At 41.8% G+C, this 25,579-nt stretch overlaps 1 protein-coding gene across 1 annotated transcript in view; it reads right to left on the bottom strand.

The window, feature by feature from the left end:
• CLTRN (collectrin, amino acid transport regulator) overlaps positions 1 to 24,701 on the bottom strand; it is a 30,126-nt gene extending 5,425 nt beyond the window's left edge. Inside the window, exons 1-4 of the mRNA XM_090264824.1 lie at positions 24,585 to 24,701; positions 24,213 to 24,271; positions 17,641 to 17,726; positions 4,533 to 4,646 (exon numbers count right to left, since the gene is read on the bottom strand). Coding sequence (XP_090120950.1) covers positions 4,533 to 4,646; positions 17,641 to 17,726; positions 24,213 to 24,271; positions 24,585 to 24,642 — 317 coding nt within the window. The 5' untranslated portion in view covers positions 24,643 to 24,701. The remainder of the gene's footprint in view (positions 1 to 4,532; positions 4,647 to 17,640; positions 17,727 to 24,212; positions 24,272 to 24,584) is intronic.
• Between the last annotated feature and the right edge of the window lie 878 nt (positions 24,702 to 25,579).

Below are 25,579 nucleotides of genomic sequence, written 5' to 3'. Positions count from 1 at the left end.
ACACTCTTGTGCTATGCATTTCACAAGCTGCTGTGCCGATGGCTATGCACTACTGCCCCCCATTGTTGCAAACGTGGTAGCAGGAACCAGAAGTCCCGAACTTTGATCTCTGCCCACCATGTTTTATTCCTGATAAATAGCATCTAGATTAAAATAACAGAACTCTATAAAAGGGGATTTATATTAATACCAACAGCGCAAACAGATACAATTATATGTTAAAAAGTGGCTGATGAACATGAGAAGAAAATAAAAGCAGCAAGAGAAAAGAAAACATGAATAGAGATACATCTGCAAATCCATCTGCAGGATCTCCCCCCACCCCCACCCCCGTCAGTTCAACAAATTCAACAAACACTTGTGGGAAAGTTACTAAGTACCAGATACTGTGCTAAGTGTTGTAGATACAAAGTGAAATAAAAATACTAAGGACCTTATAGTCTAGAAGGATAACAGATTGGCCCCTCTACCACCACAGTGCAATGCAAAATGTCCTATGCAAGAGGCAAATGAGGGCAAAATGGGGGAGCACATCAGAGGGCTAAGTACATCATAGCGAGAAGTCAGGCCTGCTTTCCTGTGAAGGCAACTTTTGAGCTGTTTTCAGTAACAAGTAGGAGTTCTGTATGCTAGTGTGTAGTGAGCACAGGAATGGAAGCATGGTAAGTATGATTGCTCAGTAAACTGTAAGCAGTTCCACATGACCAAAGTGAATGGTGCTTTAGAAATCCAGAGGTCGAGAAAAGATAAAGGTAAGTGTGCTACTTTTCCTGGGGAAAGTCTGCATTTTTGGTGGTGGTAGCAGTTAGGGAAGGGTTGGTAGTAGCAAAGACTTATTTGACTGAAAACAAAAAAGTGAGTTTCTAATGGAATTTGAAAACTAGATGAGAAGATTTCTTGGAGATATTATATGGCCTTTGCTGAATTCACACTAGACAAGCTGACATCATCTACCCCTAGAGCAGCCCAGAAAAATAGAAATACTATATGAATCTCATGTGACTTAAAATTCTCTAGGATCCACCTTGTTTTAAAAAAGAAATAGGTGAAATTAATTTTAATAATATATTTTGCTCAATATATCTAATAAAATATAATTGCAACATATAATCAATATTGAGTAGGTTCGCATTTGATTTTGCACTAAGTCTTTGAAATTCAGTGTGTACTTTACACTTAGAGCATATCTAATCTTGGACTACATTTCAAGTGCTCAATAGCCACATATGGCTGCTGACTGCTATATTGAACAGTGCGGGTATTCAACTTGTAGTAATGGCTTGATAATCTCTGCAGACCTGCACCAAGCTATCAGGAAAGACCTCCTTTAGCAAATAAAAATCTATGCTGAGGCATGATTATGCATGAATATAAAGGACAATCACAACCAGATAATCTACAGCAGGGCATAATTTCAATGTAATTTTTACCAAACTGTAGAATGTTTTCTTTTATTACAACCTAATACTGATAATCTGGGAACACAAACCTTTCCATAAAATAATGAACCCCACTACTAAGATCTAACTCAGAGAAAAAAAATGAAAGGTTCTCTGCATTCTCATTCTATCTACCTGGTTAGTTAACACTTTGCTATTCTATCACCTCTTGAGCTGATTAGAAGTTCTAGTTCAGTATAGACTAAACCTCAGTCCACCACTGAAATCTCCAATAGATATCAATCAACAAGAATGTCTTTCGGCCAACATTGGCCTTCAATAAGGGTAGGTCCTCACAATACAGCTAAAACAGACATCTTAGAACTGGTCAGTCATTCCCTTACCTAATAGGTGTACAGACTCTAGTAGAGAGAGAAAAAATCACTGGACGTGGTGGCAGCACACCTGGGTTCAAGTCCTCGTTCTCTACATTTCTAGCATGGTGACCTTAGCAAATCAATTAATCTCCCAGAGCCTCAACTACTTCATTTATAAATCAGGAACAAGAATAATGGCTCAAAAATGACTGGTGTTGGTATTAAATGCCACAGATAGATAAGAACATGCCTTGTGAACCAAAAAGTGTTATGCAAATATTAGGTGGAACTAGCATTATTTTGCCCAACCATGCAGATTCTTCAGCATTGAAATTCCTCTTACCTCCTTCTTTTCACTTTATCCTTCCCTCTTGGTATTGCTTCCTTTATTTTCATACAATCCTGATGAGCCCTATCCATTTGCTAACATAAATTCCCATTCTATTAGCCATCCTCACCCCCTAAATAGCTTCTCCTGTTAGAACCTTTGAATATTCATCTACCTTCTCAACCTTCACCCCAAACACTCACTCTCCCTCCTCACGTGACCTGAAGCGTGGTTTAACCACAGTGCCTTCATTTTCCTTGTGGCCTTCCCAAATCACAGGGATTGAATAAAATCTCTTTCATGTGAAATACAATATTCCTAATTCCTACTACTTAAGTGGTGGGTCTTTACAGTATTCTTAGTAGCAAAGAAGCAAGAAAAGTTTAGTTCAAACTTTCTTGTTAAAGTAGATTAAATCATTTCCCATTGATATAGAACATCAATGACTTCACTTTAGCAAGGGAAATAGATGATTGTTCACACACAACCTTTGTCATTTGATTATATACTCATTATTTTAACTGTTAATATTTTACAGAAAGCAAATGACTTCTTCCACTAGATACTCCTCCTTGGTAAAGAGAATAATATGCCTTTCAATAACTTATAAATCTTTTGTAAAGAGTTGCTTTGTTTCATTTTTTTCTTTTTCAGGAAATAGTTTGTTTTTTCCAATATACCTTTGCCCAACATCAATCGTGTGTGGGACTTGAAGTTTTGGCACATAAAGTGAACATTAATTGAAATAAAAACAAATTACATTCTTCTGCTTCTCTGAAGTAAAGAAAACATTTCACTTTTGAAAGTTTGTTATGATCACAAGGAGAGGAGGAGGGGGCAACTGTCAGGAAAACTGTGCAAATCTTTTTTTTTTTAAATATTTTATTTATTTATTTTTAGAGAGAGGGAAAGGGAGAGAGAAAGAAAGGGAGAGAAACATCAATGTAAGAGAGAAATATTGATTGGTCGCCTCTCCTATGTGCCCCACCCAGGGACCAAACCCACAAGCTGGGCATGTACCTTGCCGGAACTGAACCTGCCACCTTTCACTTCGCAGAACAACGCCCAACTAACTAAGCCATACCGGCCAGGGCAAATATTGTGTAAATCTTGAAATCAGTAAAAAATATCTGGCAAGTGCTCCTGTCTTGGCAATTTATTATCTTTGAGTTATTTTGGAAATCTGTCACTTGTATATAAAACTAACATAATGTAATTGATTCTAGTCCACAGCAAATCAAGTGAATTGTGCCTGGTGGAACATGACTGATGAATATACTGGTGCATCTTTTTGTAAATGAACATCACCATTCCCCAATTTCTATGTATGCATGGTTCCTTGAAGTCTCCTTTGAACTAGTTTTAACATTTTACTAGTTTCCTCATTAATTAATGAAATAATAAAATCTTTGCTAGCATTTATTTATTTGTATAAATTATGATTTTACCATTTTTTAAAAGGTATTTTTTTACAAATTGCTAGTCAAAAAATAGTCAAGGGTAGTCACAGGGAATAGGGAATAATCATAGGGAATATAGTGCGTAATAATGTAGTAGCTATGTATGATGCCACATGGGTACTTGAAATATAGGGGGGAACAGGAACATTTTATAAAGTTTATGGGTGTCTAACCACTATGCTGCACAGCTGAAACTAGTACAAAATAATATTGAATGTAAAACGTAATTGAAAAATTAAAATTAAATTAAAAGGTATTTTTTAAGGTAAAGACTGTACATTGACTAAGGAAGACCCAAGAAATCTGAATACTTCTATGGTTTTTAAGTAAAAGTCAGAGGTATGACTTATTCCTCAATACACCTTACGTTTAATCTTCTCAACAACTCTGAGAGAGGGGTACCATAATTATTCTCATTTTATAAATGATAAGAATAAAGCAAAAGAGGCAAAGTAACTTGTCCATGTTCAAATAATTAGCAAGAGGCAAAACCAGGATTAAAAACTTAAGCATTCCAGCTCCGGAATCCATTTGAGGAACTATCAAACAATAGTGCTGTACAAGGTGTTCTTGCTAAAATAAGACAGTACTAAACATTCTTAGCTAATATTGAAACCAGTGTCTCTCAACCATGGCATGATTGACATTCTAATTCGAATAATTTTTTGTTGGGAGGTACTGTCCTGGGCATAGCAGGATATTTAGCAGCATCCCTAATTTCTGCCTACTAGATGCTGGTGGCAACCTTCCTTGCTTCCCCTCAACTGTGACAACAAAAATGTCTGTAAGCATTGCCAAATATCTCCTTGAAGGCAAAATTACCCCTGGACGAGACCCACTGATATACACTAATCTCTAATACAAACAAACAAAATCAAATTTTTGACACCTTAATAGGTAAATATTGAGAAGCAGAGATACCTATGAAAAGAGTTGAATTAATCAACAAATAGATTTACTGGTAGAAGGCATATTTCACAGTGATTACCTTATGGCTAATTGTATCTCATCAGCAGGAAGGGTGTGATTTTTTGAAGGATCTGTAACCACAAACCAGAATGACACCCGCTTGGTTACATTGCATATTAGGACATTGGAAATTCTGCAGATGATGGAAAGAAAAAAAAAACATTGTAAGTAAACAATACCAAATTTCATTAGATAATCCATTCTGGTATTATTGCCATCTTAAGAGAAAGGCCTTATCAATAATAATAAATTTATATAGAAAATTTCCTTCCAAAATCATATACTTGAGGACCATTTCTTAAATAAGGAATCAACCAAAAAATTAAAAAACAAGAAGAATTGCTTAGTAGACAGCTTTAGGGACCTCATTCTCCATCACCTGTTGATAGTACCCCTGCCTCCCCAACACTTGGCCTCTCTGAACCACAGAAGCCACTTAGATCCAGATAAATCTGTTGCCCACTCTTGATCCAATATTTGCTCTGATGGCCATTATTTCTGTCCCTCTCTGATTCCAGTATTAAGGCTGGGCCAATAACAGACCTCCAGGCTGAAGGGCTACAATCGGTTTACCATAAGCCTTTGAACACTGTTATTTTTTTTAAATTTTTTAATTTATTGATTATAGAGTGAGAATCATCAATGTGTTGCTCCACTTATTGATGTGCTCATTGGTTGATTCTTGTATGTGCCCTGACTGGGGATTGAACCCACAACCTTGGCGTATCAGAATGGCACTCTTAACCAACTGAGCTACCAACCAGGGCCTGAACACTGTTTTTACAGTTACCTGCTTCCCAACTGAAAATCAAAAAATGTACCTCCCTCTAAGCATATACATGGATTACCAATAGAAATGACAAAGAAAAGGCATTAGTGTTTAGAATAGAGACAATCTATATATGAGTGTATGAAATTTATGAAGGCTGAAAATTACAGAAATCCACATTAAGTCAACGTTGTTGGTGCCAAACCATAAAATCCTGAATGAATTTCACCACTTCCTTAAGAGCAAAATTGCAAACAATGACATGACATTAGTAACCATTCTAGAAGAAACACAAATCCCCTTTACCAGTAAATATAAATCTGATCTTTTTCCTCAAAAGGGCATTCAAATGTATTGCGTTCATTTTTACAATAATGAAAGAAAATGCCCATCTGTCAATTTTCTGTACTTTTCAGAACTTGGTAGAAATTATTATAATCTCTCTTGAAATGTCACGTACAGAAATCAAGGCCTCTGACGCCTTTCTACCCAGAGCCAAGTGCCCGGGCCAGCAGTGGGAAGCTGGGGGTTCCCCAGCCTCAGACAGCAGGGGCGTTACTTGATTTCCAATACTTGCTAGAGGTGGCAAGGGAGGGGAGGACTGGCCTTTCAGGTGCAGGACCCAGAGCACAGAGGATCCCCAATACCAACACCCCACGTGCTGTCCTGGCGCCCCAATGCCAACGATCAGCCTAGCACTACGTGCTTCGAATCACTCCTGGAAGACCCCAACCCCGCAACTCTGCAATCATGGGCAGCTACCAAAGCACAGCCAACGCCATGCTGCACCCCCCCTCCCCCGCCCACCACCTAGGTAAACACTTTCCCACAATCGAGGCCACAGGGAACAGTGGCCAGTCTCCTGTGCTCACCCGAACCGCTGAGTCCTGACACAAACCCCGGTCATCATACCGCCCTACTGGGACTGAGCCAGAGTCTGGAAGGAGGTGATGCCCGAAGCCTGCAGGTGCTTTCCCAGCTAGCCAACAGGTCGGACACTCCTGGGGCTGCAGCAGAAGAGTATCATGAAGCGGTGGCTTTGGAATGCCCGCCATCCCCGATGCGTTCGGGGCCCAGTGACCGTCTAAATTGCTCCTCCTTGGCGCAGAGGGAGCTTTTACACGTGCCTACCCACCCAAGAGCACCCTGACCCCTGTGCCAAGGAGGCGGAGCTGAAAGCCCAGCCAATGCAAGAAAGGAAAGAGGAACTTCACGCCACTGCCCACCCTGATACAAGGACACCACCGACCTGGGCCTCCCAGTCACAGCCTCCGTTGGGGAACTGGGAGCCCGAGGTCACCACTGTGTCCTGTTAGTCAAGGTCCTGTCGCCACCACCTCCTGAGACCCAAACCCACAGTTTGGCCCTGGAGAGCCCTGTCCCAGCCCTGCGTGAGTCACGGACACGACCAGGTCACCTCCCACTGCCCCGACTGGTAGGTGTGCCAGGCCCCAGACGCCCGTCCCCTTAGCTGGCAGCACCCATGTGCAAAATGCCTGCTATGCTCAAACCTTTGCCTTCCTCCCATCCACCCACTCCTCAGGCCTTTCCCCAGGAGCACACTCATCAGGGAGCCGTCTTTCTCCCGTTTGCCCAGCTTGTATACTTAAGTTTGTTCTTATTTTAAGTAACAGTTACAGGCATCGTTATTATCATGGAATTGCTGTAGTCTTTCTTTAAAGAAACATATAATAGGACTTCTTCCACGCCACAGTTTCTCCACCTTGGCACTGTTAACATTTGGGGCCAGATAATTCTTTGTTGTTTGTTGGGTGCTGCGGTCTGCCTTGCAGGGTTTTAACAGAATCCTCGGTCTCTAACCTCTAGGTGCCAGCAGCATACTCACATTGTGGAAATAATGTCATTGCCAAATATTCCAGGGGGTGGAGGTGGAGGCTTGCCGTGGGGGGGGGGGGGGGGGGGGGGGCGCGCACGCGCTGGTGGAGAACTACTGAAGGACAGTGACCTCTACTGGCAGAAACAGTCCCGCTCGGTCTCCAAAAATCCGCGATTTTAAGACATATCAAAGATTCAGACATGAACAAAATGATGTGCTGCGCGCTTGGCACAAGTATTTCCCCGATTTTGTAGAATGCTGTACTCCGTGAATTATTCATGGTTTTGCTCTTATTAATAATCAGACCGTGTAAAGTTCTTCCTAAATGAGCTACTCATTTAAGCTCTTCAGGTTGGCAAAAATTACAAATATTAAATAACAACAAATGCTGGTAAAGATGCAGACAATTGGAATCCCAGGCAGTGCTGTGGGTGTCAGTGGGCCCAGCCAGTCTAGAAATGTTTTCTAGAACAGTATGTGGCTACCAGCACTTCTCTTGCGTGCACAGAGAGAGAGAGACAGATTGATCAGTAAGGATGCTCATTGCCAAACTTCATCAGAGCTGAGAATTTGAACAACCTCAGTGTCCATCAGTAGAGAACAGAGCAGGTAAATCCAGTATGTGCTACCAAGCGAGTACTTGTCCGCAGATTCAAGGCGAGTAAGAGCCCAGTGTTTCTCAACTATTGGGCTACTGAGCCAGATAATCAATGTTGGGCGGATGTGCTATGCATTTCAGGATGTTTAGCAGCAACCCTGGCCTCAGTCAAGTAGTTGTCATTAGGCCACCTCCAGTAGTGACAATCAAAAATGTCTCTAAGCATTGCCAAATATCCCTTGAAGGACAAAAATCACCCTCAGTGGGAAGCTACCAAACTAGAGCTACACATTTCTTATAAAAGGGTAAATCTCAAAAATACAGTATTGAATGAAAAAGGTAGGCATGGAATGTTATGTGTAGCACACACCATTTATAGAAATTAAACAAATACAAAGTAATACTGCCGGCATAAGAGAAGAGGCCAGGAGTCAAGTAAGAGGTCATTTGAACACTTTGCCTATGTTTTTCTTTCCATCTAAAGTCTATTTAAATACTATTCAAACATGAATTTCATGGTTTTTTGTTTTGTTTTGTTTTTAGAGCTCAGAGAATATGTCACGAGCAAAGCAAAGTCCCTTCTCCCTTGGACCTTGATTTCTAAAGGCATGGAGACAGAAGATAACCAAGTAAATAATGTCAAGGGGTGAGAGGTGCTATTAAGGAAAAATAAAAGAGGAAGTGGAATGCACACACCCCATCAACACAGCAGTGGCCCCAATGACTATTCCTTTCTCCCCCTTACCATGGAAGTATACTATCCCTTACTATGAATGTGAGTTCTTTATTCAGTGTTTCGATAGGGTGGCAACTAATGCTTTAATGTAGCAAATAAAATAATAAAATATAAATATCTTATCAACTTTGAAATAAAGAATTTCAAAAGATTAAAATGTTGCTGAAAATACTGAACCCAACATTTTCAATAAAGACAGTTACTGTTAGATATAAAAAGCTGTGGACGGAAACTCCACAAATGAAGCTTTCATTTTGAAGATTACTTCCTGTCATTTGCTAGGCATTTCATTTTACAGGAGTTACTAGAAAGGGGTTGAAATCTTAATGTGTCAATGAAGGCACTGCTGGTGTTTTGAGTAGAAAATTACTTGTGATGTGGAAATGTCCTGAGATTGGTACCACGTTGATTATCTCTTATGCCTACCCTCTTAATGCCAGAATAATCTCCAGTCATAGATATAACCCAACAGCATACACATTTCCATATGATACAGTACATGGCTGAGGTCAGTGCCATACCCAGGTGAGAAACACTTAAAAATCTCTTTCAATGTGTCAAGGTCATGAAAAACAAAGGAAGGTGGAGAGACCATCAGACTGGGTCAGCCTAAAGAGGGATGAATTCTAGAACAGAAAAAGAACAGTGTAAAAAAGGGGGGAAATCTGAAAATGCCATGGTTTAATAATATTGAACCAATGTTAATTTCTTAATTTTAATATATCTGTCATGGTTATTTAACATAATAACATTAGGAAAATGGGTGAAGGGTCTAGACCAGAATTTCTCAACCTCAGTACTATTTTAAGCTGGCTAACTCTTGCTTGTGAGAAGCTGTCTGTTCTTTTGAAGGGTGCATAGCAGCATCCCTAGGCTCTATGCACTAAATGCCTCCAGACGTTTCCAAATATCCTTGGGAGCAGTGGAGACACAAAATATCCCCAGGTTGAGGACCATTGATACACAGAATCTCTCTGTATTATCTTTGCAACTCTTTGTAAATACATTTTTTTTCAAATTAAATATAAACACACACAAATACAGGAGTAAAGCGATTATTTTTAAAGTTTTCTGGGCACACTAAAATGATCTACAAGAATAGAACAAGACAATGGGTTAATAATAGTTCTTACTGGCTACATTGATAAAGATAAAACAGACACACGCGTACTTACAGGAAGCACAGGAAGAGCTGTATTCAAATGAAAAATAATAAGAAATGTCAACATAAGGGTGCTCTTAATACTTATTAAAATTTCTACAGATTTGTTCTCTTGTGTATTCAACTGTATCAAGTATTTGTTAGAATACCTCCTACTGTATTAGTTTCTTAGGAAGCACCATCTCCATAATTTACCCAAGAATAATATTAGCAGAAAAAGGGAAATAGTTTTGGCTACTTTGGCTCTTCTTCAACAGAAGGTACTGAGTATCTCTCCTGTATGATGCTTCCACCAGGAAAAGTAAGTCTGAGATGTTAAATAAACAAAAGTCACCTTGTGTTCAACAAATACCAACCATAGAATCTAGTTGCAGAAATGTGTTTATATTTTGTTCAGATACAGGCAGTTGAACTAGTAATGAATAAGCACACCTTCTACAATAGCCAGGTCAGGGGGAAGGGCCAGGGGAAGCTTCTGGAGGTGGCTGCAAGTCCAAGGCCATAGAAGATGGCGACACACTCATGGACTGGGGCTTCCTCCTGGGTTGCACGACGCTTTGAGAAGTCAACTGATGTCTTGTCCCCCTCAAGAGTATGAAACTGAGGCTCAACAAGAAATAAAACCCAGGCAGTGGGGAGCTACTTTGACTATGACCATTCTCAATCTTAAAAGATCTCATCACAAGAAAAAAAAATCCTGTAATTGCGTATGGTGACGAATGTTAACTAGACTTATTGTGGTGCTCATTCTCCAGCATATGTTGAACCAATATGTTATATTTCTGAAACTGATATAATGATGTATGTCAATTATACCTCAGATGAATCTACTGAAATGCCATTAGCACAGCTAAATAGAAAATCTATGTTTTCAGACTGTAAATATAGATGGGTCTGCTGGAATTTCTTCAATTTACTTCAATAACCATTTAGACCAATTGTTTTTACCAAAAAAGTGATTTTAACACATACACAAGCAACTTCCTTCAGCAAATGACTGAGAAGGAGAAAGTGCCCACTGCCTTTCCCCAAGTGTGGAGAGCCCTGGTCTGAAGCTGATTCTCTAAGAATTGGCTCTACTGCCATTTCTCTTCAATGGCGCCAGACAGGGCCAACTGAATCCGGTGGGTGGCAAAAATCAGGCTCTTATTTCTGGAAATCAAAAGGACTAAATAGGAGCTGGGCTGTGTCTCACAACCACAAGACTCTTAATCCCTTTACCATGGATACAACACTATGTTGTTCCTTTTTGATCATAAGACTTATCCTTGAATAACTAGGCAGAGGAAGAAATCCATTTTATGCCCTACATCATTTAAGTCAGAGAATACTGTGCCTGAATTAGACTTCTAATTCTCTTGCTAAAAATAAAGATTTTCTTAAGCTCAATATTTGAGTAAACTAGGTAGATAATTTCCCCAGTTTATCTGGGAAATACAGTAAAATTTAAACTTAGATTATATTTTTTATAGAAATGACTTTCAACATTTTAAAATTCCTGTGAAGCTATTTCAGTAAATATGGCCTAAACCTTATGATAAAATCTTGAGAACATGTGGTCACTGTTTTCTTTTTTTAAATTTATTTGTTTGTTTGTTTGTTTATTTATTTGTAGAGAGAGGGGAAAGGAGAAAGAGAGGGAGAGAAACATCATTGTGTGGTTGCCTCTCACTCACACCCCCAACTGGGGACCTGACGTGCAACCTAGTCATGTGCCCTGACTGGGAATCGAACCAGCGACACTTGGCTTGCAGGCCGACGCTCAATCCACTGAGCCACAGCAGCCAGGGCTCTGTGGTCACTGCTTTCAATCAAAGTTCCAACAAAACCTCAAGTGACCTGACATAAGGAAATCAAAACTTTCTACCATTAAAAAATTTTTATCCATCTTCCATTCTTCTTTTTAAGAAGATCCACAATAGCGAGAAAACCAGTTGATATGAAGATTTGTAAGAATTATATTTAGTCAATCCTCCTATAATTTCTACCAGGGCCAGCTTCTTGAGTGTGGGTCCTGTGCTATGTGGAATGTGCTTTCACCCATTATTTAAATTTCAGGGCTTTGCTCATAGTAGGCTTTCAATAAAGGTTACTGAATTCTGTGGATACAACCATAGCAATGCAGGCCTCAGTGTGTCACACTAAAGAAAGAGGTCCATGTTTCTCACACCATTGCCTCTGGGCGTTCTGTCAGTGCTCATTCCCCACTTTTGATGGCATCTGTTACAGTTGGGTAGCTTTCCTGTAACTTCTGGCTATTAAAAAAGCTCAGAGCAGTCTGATCATAAAGCCAGATCAAAAGTGTCTTCTTCATCTGCCACACAACTTCTCCTTCCAGGCATGCTAGCCTGAGGGTTCACTCCATTCTTTTACTCTCAGTGCTCCATGTCCTGATGCGCATCGCCGCTCACCACCACTCCCTCATTCTTGCTCATTTAGGGAGGGAAAAGGGAAATGGAGGTAGGAATCAGAGAAGAAAAAGGCAAAGTTCTTTTTCTAGCCAGGGCTCTGTGTGGACCCTCTCACTTTTACGGCCCTCTGGCTTGGTAGGTGCCCTTGTGTTCTCCATCCAGAGCGCACTTCTGGGGCTTTTGGGGACTTGCCTGGGGACTTCTGCACTGTATCTTCCCCTAACATGCACGGGACACTCTGGCCAACCTGTTCCATCTCACCCTCTGTCTGCCTCCAAGGTGGCTTCCAGTCTAACTCTACCACCTTCTCTTTGCCCTACAGTTGGTTCTCAGCCCCAGCAGGCAGTGACTCCATCCAGCTCCCTTCAGCAGCCTCCACTTGGCCCCAGGAACACCTTCAAGTGCAGATTGCTCACAAAGCTGCCCTCTCTCACCCCAATCCCAGAAGGCTGCAGCCAGCCTTGCATCTTTAGACAGGTCTGGCTACGAGGCAGGCACCAGTTTCCACAGCACACTCTCAATGGCTGGGGACAGCATGATAATCTCTAGAACTCCAGGTGCTGCTACTCTGATGGCAGCTTGAAGTATCCTGACAATGTCTGCAAGTTGGGAAGCAGCCAACGAGGAGATAAGATGCCAGTTTTTCCCCTCACAGACAACACTCCTCTCTGCGAGCGGTTCTCTTGCCTGACTTGAGGCTGGCAGGGAAACAAGCAAGGCTGTCACTGCCTCATCAGCATGGATCCAAATGTAAGCACTCTACCTGGCTGCACGGTGGATGTGCGCTGGAACCCCTCCCCGCCCTGTGCTCTGGGGAAGAGGGGAAATGCCACAGCCTCTCTGCCAGGCCCCACTGCCTGCTTGGGGTAGTAGTGACTACACCAGTTCAGCCCTGCAGCACATTCTGCATGGATGCAGCCAGGCCTTCTACTTCATCGTCAGTCACGGTTATACTGGATCAAGAATACGCAGGCGTAGGTTTCCAAATATGCAAGGACATCCTCAGGAGATACTGAGTTCTGTGTCACTGGAGGTGATCAAGCTCAATAGAAGAGATACTGTACCATAAGGACCGGACAAAAGGTGGGATGAAAATTAGAGTATTTCTTTTTTTTTTTTTTTTTCAGATTTAATGTGTTTTATTGATTAAAATATTACATTTGTGCCACTTTCCCTTCCCTCTGCTCCCCTCCACCCGGTGGCCCCCTCCCTCCAGTTGTCCCCCCCTTTTAGATTATGTCCATTAGTTGTGCTTACAGTTCCTCCCAACCTCTCTCCGTCTATTCCATTCCCTCCTACCATGATCCCCAATTCCTATATCATCTCCCTCCCTCTCCCCACTCCCCCTCCCTGTTGGCCTCCCCCCACTATGTATCCCTTACCCACAGTTCCTTTTCCACTCTCGTTGCCTGTTTCGTTTGCCTTTGTTTCATCTCCCTAGCTTCTGTTTTTTAAACCAGTCCCTTTAACTTCTCATATAACAGTGGTTTGGATCTAATGAACTCTTTCAGTTTTATTTTGTCCTGGAAACACTTTCTCTGTCCTTCTATTCTGAATGACAATTTCGCTGGATAGAGTATTCGTGGTTGTAGGTTTTGGATTTTCATTACTTTGAATATTTCTTGCCAGTCCCTTCTTGCCTGTAGGGTTTCCCTTGAGAAGTCAGCTGATAGTCTAATTGGGACCCCTTTGTACATAATTCTTTTCTTCTCTCTTGCTGCTTTTAAGATTCTCTCTTTATCTTTAATTTTTGACATTTTGATTATAATGTGTCTTGGAGTGGTTCTCCCTGGGTCCAGTCTCTTGGGAACTCTCCTTGCTTCCTGGACCTGCAAGTCTATTCCCTTCCCCAAGTCTGGGAAGTTCTCCTTTATTATATTTTCACTCAATTTTTCAGTTCTAGTTCATCTTCCTCATTCTCTGGCAAACCAATGATTCTTATGTTGGGCCTTTTATAGCTGTCCCAGAGGTTTCTGATCCTCTCATTGTTGCTTGCCATTTCCTCTCGCTGCATTGGTTGACTGCTTGTTCCTTCTCCATATTCCAGTTTGTTGAAATGGACTCTGGATTCCTCACCATCTGTCTCGTATGTGGTTTTGTTCCTTTCGTTATGAAAGTTTTTCGCTTCTTTCATATCTTTTTCCTGCTCTTTTGTGAATTCTGTAAGCCACCTGATAACAATGGCCCAGAACTGAGCCTCTGACAGGTTTCTTATCTGTTCATCTGTCAGGTTCTCTATCTGCTGTCTGGTGAGTTGTGCCACCGGGATCTCTATAGTTGTCTGCCACATTTTGACAGATGCGTTTTGTTTTCCTGGGCCGGCTGTCGGGGGCAGGGGGCAGTGCCTGCGTACGCGTCACAAATCAGCGACCGCCGGCGCCTGCCCGTCCGAGACCTATTTCGCAGCCCTGTGGTGCTTTCTGTGGGGGCGGGGGTCCAAGATGGATTCACACAGTTATTCAGCTAGGAGACCGGGATCCGTCCTCCCGCCCCCCTGGGCCTCACTGTTCAAGGCGATGCTGCGGCTGCTCCCCAGCGCCGGAGTCGGGCACGCCAGGGGCTTGATTGCCTCCAGGATTTTTCGCCGCCCCGCCCCGCCGCTCCGCAAACAGCTTTGCCTTCTTTAACTCTTACCTGCCCAAATGGCACCGCTGGTTTATAACTTCATATGTTGGGCTTCCGTGTAGCTTTATTTTCTGGAATTTCTAGTTATCCTTTGTTTTGAAGTAGTTGTATTCCACTATAGTTGTAGAGGGAGACCTAGCGTGTCCGTCTAAGCCTCCATCTTGGCCGGAAGTCCCTAGAGTATTTCTTGACTGTCTTTAGTGAGTTACTCTTACATTTTCAATTCAGTGCATCTCAGTATCTTTGAGTTTTCTGTAATATTCTTAGAAAAAACAATAATGGGGTAGACAAAACAATAAACAGACAGCAAATGCTCCAGATTGGAATCCCCAAAGCCATCCCAGAATGAAATATTTCACACCCTCCAGAATTCACTCTGCCCCACATTGGCACCTACAGACCCCTGAAAGGCAGAAGATTTAAAACCTGACCAGTTGTCAAGCTACTGGTGTCTTCCATCCACCCACCACACTGGATATGGCCCCCTCTCTGCAAAGTTGTCTTCAATCCCATCTACCATTTTGTAGTGCTCTTTCCCATAGGGGAAGCCTATTTGTGTAAAGACGCAGCCTTTTTTATGGCAGCGCACATAGAAGTAGGCCCGGCATTTGAATTGCATTTTAAACACATCCTGATTCATTAGGCAGACTCATTACTCAGCCCCTGACAGCAGTGTGGCTGGGACTCATACTGCCTCAGCATTTACAGAAAAAAAGGTTTGTTGACCCTGACCTATTTTTGCGCTCTTTTATTTTTTCTGATTTTGGCAACAATGTAGCTTATGCACCCAATTCCAAGGATCATGTTTTTGTAATTAAATCAGGTCAGATAGTCCCAGACTCCTACAATGTCCTAGGTTCTGAAAAAAATTTTTTTTCAAAAATGAATTCCTCAAAATTAATCTGAAATGTTTAAATAAACTTTTCCTCAGAATGGAAGCATATGATTTAACATAGTCATTTACAAGGTGAAATTTAGACACTTAAGAGGAAATAACAGTACAATAAACACAGCAACATATGAAGTTTGCCGAACAAGAAGGACTAGAAGATGAAAAAAGACTAGCTGAGGGATCAGCATTGTGAGATGACCAGTAGCTTTTTTCTTACATTTTTTATTTTGAATTTTTTGTAATTCTATTATCTAATTTCCATTGAAAAAAAGTTATAGTAAATAGTTCTGAAAGAACGTGTAAGATAAAAGTAAATATATTTTTTTCTACAAAATCTATAAAATAGAAGTAGAGCTCAGTTAGGGCATAATTTTATTTTACTATAGACCTCGTTATTTTAATTTTTTGAATCATGTAAATATATTACCTATTTTTAAAATATATGTATACATGCCCTGGCTGATGTGGCTCAGTGGATTGAACGCCAGCCTGCAAACCAAAGGGTCGCTGGTTTGATTCCCAGTCAGGGCACATGCATGGAGGTGCACAAGAGGCAACCACACAATGATGTTTCTCGCCCTCTCTTTCTCTCTCCCTTCCTCTCTCTCTAAAAGTAAATAAATAAAATCTTTATTTAAAATAAAATATATGTATATACATATATATACGTGCACACACACAAATACATGGATAGCATACTCCTCCAAATTCCACTCTTCAGCTTCATTCCTTATAGTCACAAGCCATGCATCATATATTGTGGGTTTGAGGGAGACCAATAAATAGCAATTCTCTTTACCAGCTTCTGAAGCATTACAAAGTTAAGACAAAAGAATGAAGGCTGGGTTGGAGGATATGGCCTTAGTCAGCAGACAAATTTCCTTCCTAATTTAAAAAAGTCCTGAAATGAGATCAGTTCCTTTACAGTGTCCCATGCAGAACTGAACTGAGGCAAGTATCGCCACATACTGGAGTAGTATGATATGCACCTGCCAATCTAAACAGTCCTCAGCTGTAACCAGCACACGCAGCCTTTCAGGTGTGTGTGCCTGCCCATGCAGAGCCAGATTCTATACTTGGTGTAGGGAGCAGCACAGAAAAACGGCTGCAATCTGAGGGCAGGACAGCTCTGAAAGAAAAGGGAAACTCTGCCCAATTTTTCCTTCCAGCTCACCAATCAGATCAATTATTTTACCTCTCAAGGGGAAGAGTGAAGGGTGGAAGAGAGAGAAATCAGGAGTATTACCCTAATCACAGATAGAAACGCTAAGAAGCATCACAATGAGAGAAGATTCCTCTGGAAGAATAGATAAAAATATAAAACTGCTTTGAAGAAAATAAACAAGGTGCCATGATAGATACCAGCAGTGGGACAAATCTATATATATTTAAGATATTTTCAAAATGAGCACTGTGGACTTATTTGTCCCCCTCCCTCCAAATTCATATCTTGAAGCCCTAACCCCAAATGTAACTGTATTTAGAGATAGGGCCTATAGGAGGTAATTATGGCTAGATTAGGTCATAAGGTGGAGCCCTGATAATGTAGGATTAGTGTCCTCGTAAGAAGAGACACCAGAGAACTCATTCTGTCCCCCTCCACTCCCCCCTTAATGAAGAAAAGGTCACCCGAGCACACAATGATCTGGTGGCACCTGCCCAAAAGAGCCTTCAAAATGAAACCTACCTTAGCAGCAGCTTGATCTTGGACCTCCCAACCTCCAGAACTGGGAGGAATAGACTTTTGTTGTTTAAGCCACCCAGTCTGTGGTATTTTGTTACAGCAGCATGAGCCAACTGATACAACGAGAGTAGAGTGCTTAACTATCCTATCTATTCATCAGCAAGAGAAATATGTATACAATAGAAATGTAGAGAGTTTATGACATTGTTTTAATATTCATTTTCATAGTGCCCATTGAACAAAGAGCATTGTTATAACATAAACTGTAAGCTGAGCTAGATTACAAAAGTTTTTTTAGTGTTAAACAAAAATGTTAAAATCACATTAACAAATTATTTTCAAGATCAAGTTTTAAATTATTGCACAATCTCAAATAATACTGCAAATAATCAAGATTGTCACTGTTTACTTACTCTGTTGTTTCTCTGTTGGGAACTTTTCTCATGGAGAAAGCTACCATTGCTTTGAAGAGATATTCTTCGTTTGTATCCCAGGCATACTGAAAGAGTAATAAAACACATAATGTAAAACGAAGAGGCATGAGGTAAAAATGATGCATTGGGCTCTCATTGTGGCCATAGTTTCTCTCTCTCTCTCTCTTATCTTTCTCATACATTATTGATGGGAGATTATGATAAATCATGTCACCATAATGTTCAGGATCGAGTTTCTTGGACAGTCTATCATTCCAAGTATGGTATGTTTCCCATTGTACCACCTTCTTCAGAATCTGCAGTATTAGTAGCTGGTCAGTAAATAGGACATTTGGACAGCTCATCCTGGACAAATATAGTCAGTTCCCTTCCTCCCTTCCTCCCTTTCCTCAGAATCTGATTCCCTCCTCTCAGCTTCCTTTTCTTTATTAACATCAGCACATTTTATCTTTTTATTTTCTTAGCTAGAAATTTGAGTGTATGTTCATGTTATGGGCTGAATTGACCCCCTCTTGAAAATGTATATGTTGAAGTCTTATCCTACTACCTCAGAATGTAATTATATTTGGAGACAGTGTCATTATGGGGGCAATTAGGTTAAAATGAGATGAATAAAAAAGTGGGCCTATATGACTGGTGTACTTATAAGAAGAGGGAATTTGGATACAGACACACACTGAGAGAAGACATGTGAGGACACAGGGAGAAGACAACCATCTACAAGCCAAGGAGAGAGGCTTGGAACAATCCTTCCCTCATGGAACTCAGAAGGAACCAAGCCTGCCGACAGCTGGTCTTGGATTGCTAGCCTCTAGAACTGAGAGAAAATAAACTGCTGTTGTTTAAGTGACCCAGTCCAATACGGCGGATCTCACATACTTGAGTAATCAAGTATTACTGGAGAAAGTCACAAAAGAGGGTTTGCTGGTTTCACTCTAAATTCATGATGACTGACTCTCGAATTGCCTGTGAATCCCTTAGGTTTCTCCATCAGTTTCTCTCTCTCTCTCTCTCTCTCATGGTTCACAATGACTGTTGCAAGGCCCTTTCAGGCCCTTCAAGTCTCAGTGCTTTCCCTGACATCTCACCCTCACTAGATGCTCTTGTTTCATAATTTATAGATACATCTAAGTCATCAATTTAAACTCCCCCATCCTCCTGTCACAAAATACAAAACTTCTTCCATAGACATACATCCTATCTACATCCTTCCCTGAAGGTCTAAATGTGGCATTTCTCCTCCTGTCAATGGTTGCTCCATACACCTCCATCGGGAACACTTCCTTCTGCCCTTTTCAGGATCTAAATAATATCACTTCTGACCCTCCTGTTGTTCAATGCTGACTTGAGCCTGTCCATTATGTTTTAACCACACTCAAGTCTTTCCCATTAAAACAACAGCAAAACCAAATCACTTACTCAATCACCCTTCTTCTACCTACTTCTGTCTCTCTCCGGCCCTTCAAAGCCAAAATTCTCAAAGGAGTTGTCCATACTTCGGTCATTATATAGTCACCGTACCCTGGCTGGTTTGGCTCAGTGGATTGAGCGTCGGCCTGTGAGCTAAGTGTCGCTGGTTCGATCTTCCAGTCAGGGCACATCAGAGAAGGAAAACTCTGACTCCAAAAAACCTCCGCTGCCTTGCAGCATACCTCTTCAGGGGAAAGGCTAAGGGAGTAAACCCCGACAGAAAATCCGGAGCCGGAGTCCCTAAGGCGGTTTGACGTTGTAGTCAACACCGGCAACTCCTGCGGCGCACCTGAAGCCAAGCTGTATTGACTCCGTCTTTCCCTTGGACCCTTCAGCTGCGAAGAGAGGGGGGGTCTGCTGCATGGGCAACAGCAGACCCTCCATATCACCCTGCCCAGGCTCTGTAGCTTCAGCTTCACTGGAGAGGACACTCCAGCGTCATCGCAAGATGTCGATTCAACACGGGAGGAGACAGATACCGTGTCACTCCTGAGTCGGACTGCACCGCCATTCTCGGCGGTGCAGATAGACTCTTAAGAAGCTACACCATCGGACTTCCGGCCAAGATGGAGGCTTAGACGGACACGCTAGGTCTCCCTCTACAACTAGAGAGGAATATAACTACTTCAAAACAAAGGATAACTAGAAATTCCAGAAAATAAAACTACACGGAAGCCCAACATATGAAGTTATAAACCAGCGGTGCCATTCGGGCAGGTAAGAGTTAAAGAGGGCAAAGCTGTTTGCGGAGCGGCGGGGGGCGAAAAATCCCGGCTGCGGTCAAGCCCCTGGCGGTGCGCGACCCCGGCGCTGGGGAAAGCAGCCACCGCATCGCCTTGAACAGTGAGGCCCAGGGGGGCGGGAGGACGGATCCCGGTCTCCTAGCTGAATAACTGTGTGAATCCATCTTGGACCCCCGCCCCCAAAGAAAGCACCACAGGGATGCGAAATAGGTCGCGGACAGGCACCGGTCGGTCGCAGGACTGTGACATCAAAGGGCCACAGCGCAGCAAAAAGTTGCGGATTGCCGCTGGTCGCTGGGTCGTGGCGAGTACACAGGCACTGCCCCCTACAGCCGGCCCAAGAAAACAAAACGCATCTGTCAAAATGAGGCAGACAACTATAGAAATCCCGGTGGCACAGCTCACCAGGCAACAGATGGAGAACCTAACAGATGAACAGATAAGAAACCTGTCAGAGGCTCAGTTCTGGGCCATTGTTATCAGGTGGCTTACAGAATTCACAAAAGAGCAGGAAAAAGATAAGAAAGAAGCGAAAAACATTCATAACGAAAGGAACAAAACCACATACGAGACAGATGGTGAGGAAAAAAAATCCAGAGTTCATTTCAACAAACTGGAATATGGAGAAGGAACAAGCAGTCAACCAATGCAGCGAGAGGAAATGGGAAGCAACGATGAGAGGATCAGAAACCTCTGGGACAGCTATAAAAGGCCCAACATAAGAATCATTGGTTTGCCAGAGAGTGAGGAAGATGAACTGGAACTTGAAAAATTGAGTGAAAATATAATAAAGGAGAACTTCCCAGACTTGGGGAAGGGAATGGACTTGCAGGTCCAGGAAGCACAGAGAGTTCCCAGGGATCTGGACCCAGGGAGAACCACTCCAAGACACATTATAATCAAAATGTCAAAAATTAAAGATAAAGAGAGAATCTTAAAAGCAGCAAGAGAGAAGAAAAGAATTATGTACAAAGGGGTCCCAATTAGACTATCAGCTGACTTCTCAAGGGAGACCCTGCAGGCAAGAAGGGACTGGCAAGAAATATTCAAAGTAATGAAAATCCAAAACCTACAACCACGAATACTCTATCCAGCGAAATTGTCATTCAGAATAGAAGGACAGAGAAAGTGTTTCCAGGACAAAATAAAACTGAAAGAGTTCATTAGATCCAAACCACTGTTATATGAGATGTTAAAGGGACTAGTTTAAAAAACAGAAGCTAGGGAAATGAAACAAAGGCAAACTAAACAGGCAACGAGAGTGGAAAAAGAACTATTGGTACGAGAAACATATTGGGGGGAGGTCAACGGGGAGGGGGAAGGGGGAGAGGGAGGGAGATGATATAGGAATTAAGGATCATGGTAGGAGGGAATGGAATAGACAGAGAGAGGTTGAGAAGAACTGTATGCACAACTAATGGACATAATCTAAAAGGGGGGGACAACTGGAGGGAGGGGGGCCACCGGGTGGAGGGGAGCAGAGGGAAGGGAAATTAGCACAAATGTAATATTTTAATCAATAAAACACATTAAAAAAAAAAAGAAGCTACACCATCGTCTCTCGAGATGGACGGCTGCCGACAATATAGTCACCGCCCACTTCTTCTTAGCCCCCTTCATTATCTGCCTCCCAGTCCTGCCTTTCCACAGAAACGGCTTTCTCTAAAGTTCCTGGTGAGCTCCACATTGCTTAACACAAGGTGCGTTCTTCAGGCTCATCTTGCTTGGCCTCTCAGCAGCGTTTGCCACTTTTGAAAACTCTGTTCATCTTGAAGCGCTCTCTTCCCTGTTGCGATACAAGAGTTCCTGGTTTTCTTCCTGCCCCTGCTGCATTTGCAGGTTCACCTTCTCCTACAAGGGCTTCAAGTCTTAGGGAAACACTAAGCTCTCTGCTGCACGCTCTCCTCTTGGCACTCTGTACTTTTCCCCTCAGCACTGTCATTTACTCAAGCTTTCCGTTATCGCCTCAGAACAAATGACTCAGGAATGTGTATCTTAAGGCAGCTCCTTCTTTGCCTATTTGTCAATAGCAGCTCAAACGCAAGTCCAAAATTAGACTCTCTTCTTATCTGTACCTGGTTGCCTGACTCATAAACAGGACATCACCTATCCAGCTGAATAATTAGAAACAAAACCTTCATCCTTGACCCCTCATCCCTTCCTTGTCATACCATCCCCATGGCTCTTGAATCCCTTCACTACTCTCTCTACCAACACTGTATTTCAAATGGACATGACCTCTCATGTACACTATTCCTATCACCTCCTAACTGGTGCCTCCTTTCTACTCTAGTACCCTCCGATCTGTCTTCCAGTATGGTTAAACTGTCTTCCAACATTAATTTGTCATGACATCTCTTCCATAAAACCCCCACTTGCTTTAAAGATAGTACCAAAGCTCCCTAACACTATCCACATATTCTTTGACCTGACCCCTCCTTACTAAGTTCATCATCTGTCCTGCTCCTCCTCACTGCTTCAGTTCCAGACACCCCAGTCTTCCTTCCATCCCTCGCTCTCACCAAGTTCTTTCAGGTGATAACTCTTTGCACATGCTGTTCCCTCTGCCTTTTTTTCTTTCATCCCTTAGATCACTTCTACTCATGCTTCAGACCTCACAGCAAGTGCCATGTACTGAGGCCCCTGACGAGGCCAAAGACTTCTTGTACTTCTCTTTCCCGTAATACTTGTCCAGATTGCACATTTGCATTTGGTTCATTAAATATTTACTGGACAATCAACTCTCCCACTACTTCAAGCTCCACAAGGACAAAGACAAGCCTGATTTTAGCTGCTCTGCATCCCCCAAATCTAGCATGGTGTCTGCTCTCAGAAGATCCTGAGATAATCAACCCTATATGCTGGTAGAGAGAGTAGATTCTGCAGCCAGACTGGGTTCAAATCTTACCTCTGCCACTTGCTGACTTGAGATCTTGAGCAGATCACTTAATTTCTTTGCACCTACCATCCATCTTGTGAGGTAGGAATACCTGTACTACCTTCCTGAAAGCGTTGTTGTAAGGCCTAAGTGAGCTGATGTGAGCAAAGTGTTTAGAAAGTAAAGTAGGTTCTCAATAAATGTTGGCTAACATAATAATTACTACTCAGTGAGTGAATAAAATCAAACATCGGTAGACTGGCCTCCAAACACAATACCTCTAAGTTTCTTTAGCGCTCCTTTACTATTTCTAGCCTGGGGCATTTTAATAACACACTCGATTGGGAAAATTGTCACAGACCATACTGGAAAACTGAAACGAGAATTACAAAATATCATCTTACTAATGTGACACACTTTCCTGCTCCTATAACTACATGAGCTCCATGAGTATTTTTTAAATTTCAATTTCATAAGCATATATTTCATGTTGTTATTTTAAATCCTCACTCAAGTTATCTTTATTGATTTTAGAGAGAGAGGAAGAGAGAGAGAGAGGAACATCGATGTGAGAAACACCAATCAATTACTTCCCTACGTGCCCCGACCAGGGATTGAACCCACAACCTTTTGGTGTATGAGATGATACTCCAACCAACTGAGCCACCCAGCCAGGGCTCATGTTGTTATTTTGATATTTAAGAAGGGGAAGGGTTTAGTCAAGGAACAAGTATAAATGACCCACGGACATGGACAACGGGGTGGGGATTGACATAGTGGGAGTTGGGGGGGTGCGTGGGAGAGCAATGGAGGAAAAACTGGGACAACTGTAAAAGAACAACAATACAAAAAAAGCAAAAAAACAAAAAGAACCATTTGATGTGCTTATTTGCCTATGTCACAGGTAAAGGTATTTGAAAACCTTTTTCTATTTTCATTATTATATGTTTTACTGTTTATTAAAATAGATAAGATTCAGAGTTAATAAGTTAAGTAAAAAAAGATTAAAGAAACTTCACATTAGAATTTGGAAATTGTGTGCTATGAAAGATCTTCTGTGGGTGTAATATGACCTCTTTTCAATGACTCAAACTGGGGCTAACGAAATTCAAATGACCACAATAGTGAGGCCCAGAGCCCAACACAAACCTGACTGCCTGAGTCAGGCCCCTTTGCTCCACTATGCTAGGCTGTAGTGTTCAAGGGTGCAAAATTGTTTTGTGTAATACACAACTGCGCATTTTCTAACATATACCGTAGATGAAATATTTCAGGCAAAATCATTGTATTAACAATTTCTATTGTAACGACAATTTTTACTTTAAGAAAATATTATATTTGAGGTCTTTAGAATCAATCTATACAACTTTAAGATAACTCTGCAGAGAGAGTTATAATTAGACAAAGAACAGTGCTCTTAGCAAACAAAATTTGAAATGAACATCAGGTTCTCCACTTACTGCTTTATCCCCCAGAGCTGTTCTGATACTAAGCCTCACTTTAAAGGCATTTTCTGCATCTGCCAGAAAGAAAAAAGAGCAGTATATGATAAAGTCAGCCAAAATGGAGTCTAATAAACCCTAATATTTATGCAAATCAAATCAATAAAACACAGAACTGCAATTATATTGCCCCCCCCCAATTCCTGAAACTTTAACTGCAATCACCTTAGATGGTTAAATTTTTCTTTCAAACTCATAAAACAGCTATAGGCTCAACTTTCAAGCCACAACAGGTCTACAGATTTAGAACAATAAAGAGGTCTTTCAGATAAAGACTTATCAAACATTAGAAAACTATTAATCTATTTTTTCAGTTTCAAGGTTTCATACCTGGTTGACAGAGTTCAGCATGAATAGTTGTCACCAGAAAAAAGAGCAGCCACAGCATTCTTTCGGAGAGGAAAACACAAGGCAAATCAAGGGAAAAATCCTCCCTCCACTTAAAACTGCCTCCACCCTCCACTTAAAACTGCCTTAGCCATTCTATGATCCGGATTAGAATATCAAAGAAGCAAGCCACCAGCTAGAAGGTTTAATGATTAACCCCCATGGCTTTGGTTAATACTTGGATAGAAGCAGCCCCATCTCCGGTCAGTTATTTATGAAAACCTGTTTCGAAAACAGGTTAGTTGTTCTTTGCAAGCTCTACCTTGAAAGAATGTTTCCTCTGCTGACTCAAAGTTTGAATCCTCCCCCCCACACACACACTTTGTTGTCTAGTTAAGGGCAGGGTGGAAACAATTGGGTCCTCTCTGGAGGTTTTCATTGGCGTACTTTTCATCTTTTCAGGGTTAAAGTATCTGGCTGATAGATAAACTCTCCTAATCTAGCAAGCTAATATCACTCCTTTCGATCTCCGGTGAACCAAGGCCTTGCAAGAATGGCCTGACCTAACACACTTCCTCAGGTAAACATCCTAGCAGAGCTTCTGATCCAAAAGGATTCGGTCAGCCCGAAGGTGTGGCAGATGCGTAGAATCAAAGCTGATGATATAGAGCAGTGCTATCCGATGGAACATTCTGTGATGATGGAAATGATCTATAGCTGCCCTATGTGATAGGGTAACCAGTAGGCATGGGTGGCTGTTGAGCACTTGCAATGGGGCTAGCTAGTGCTGCTGGGAAATGGGATATTTTATTAACTTAAGTAGCCACATGTGGCTAGTGAGTACATTGGTCAGTGAAGCCATAGAGCAGTAATTAAGAGCTCCCTACCGTGAACTAGGACTGCTGGGTGCTTTCTGTATCCTCCAAGGAGCAACTCACAGGTGCTGTTGTTATCATTACCTTACAATGAGGAAATCAAGGAGATGCTGTTCAAGGAAT

The sequence above is a fragment of the Furipterus horrens genome, unplaced genomic scaffold (genome assembly GCF_987537825.1).
Source record: "Furipterus horrens unplaced genomic scaffold, mFurHor1.1.pri manual_scaffold_17, whole genome shotgun sequence".
Taxonomy (NCBI): Eukaryota; Metazoa; Chordata; class Mammalia; order Chiroptera; family Furipteridae; genus Furipterus; species Furipterus horrens.
Note: the sequence above shows the minus strand (reverse complement) of the source record. Positions and strands in the feature narration are given on the sequence as shown.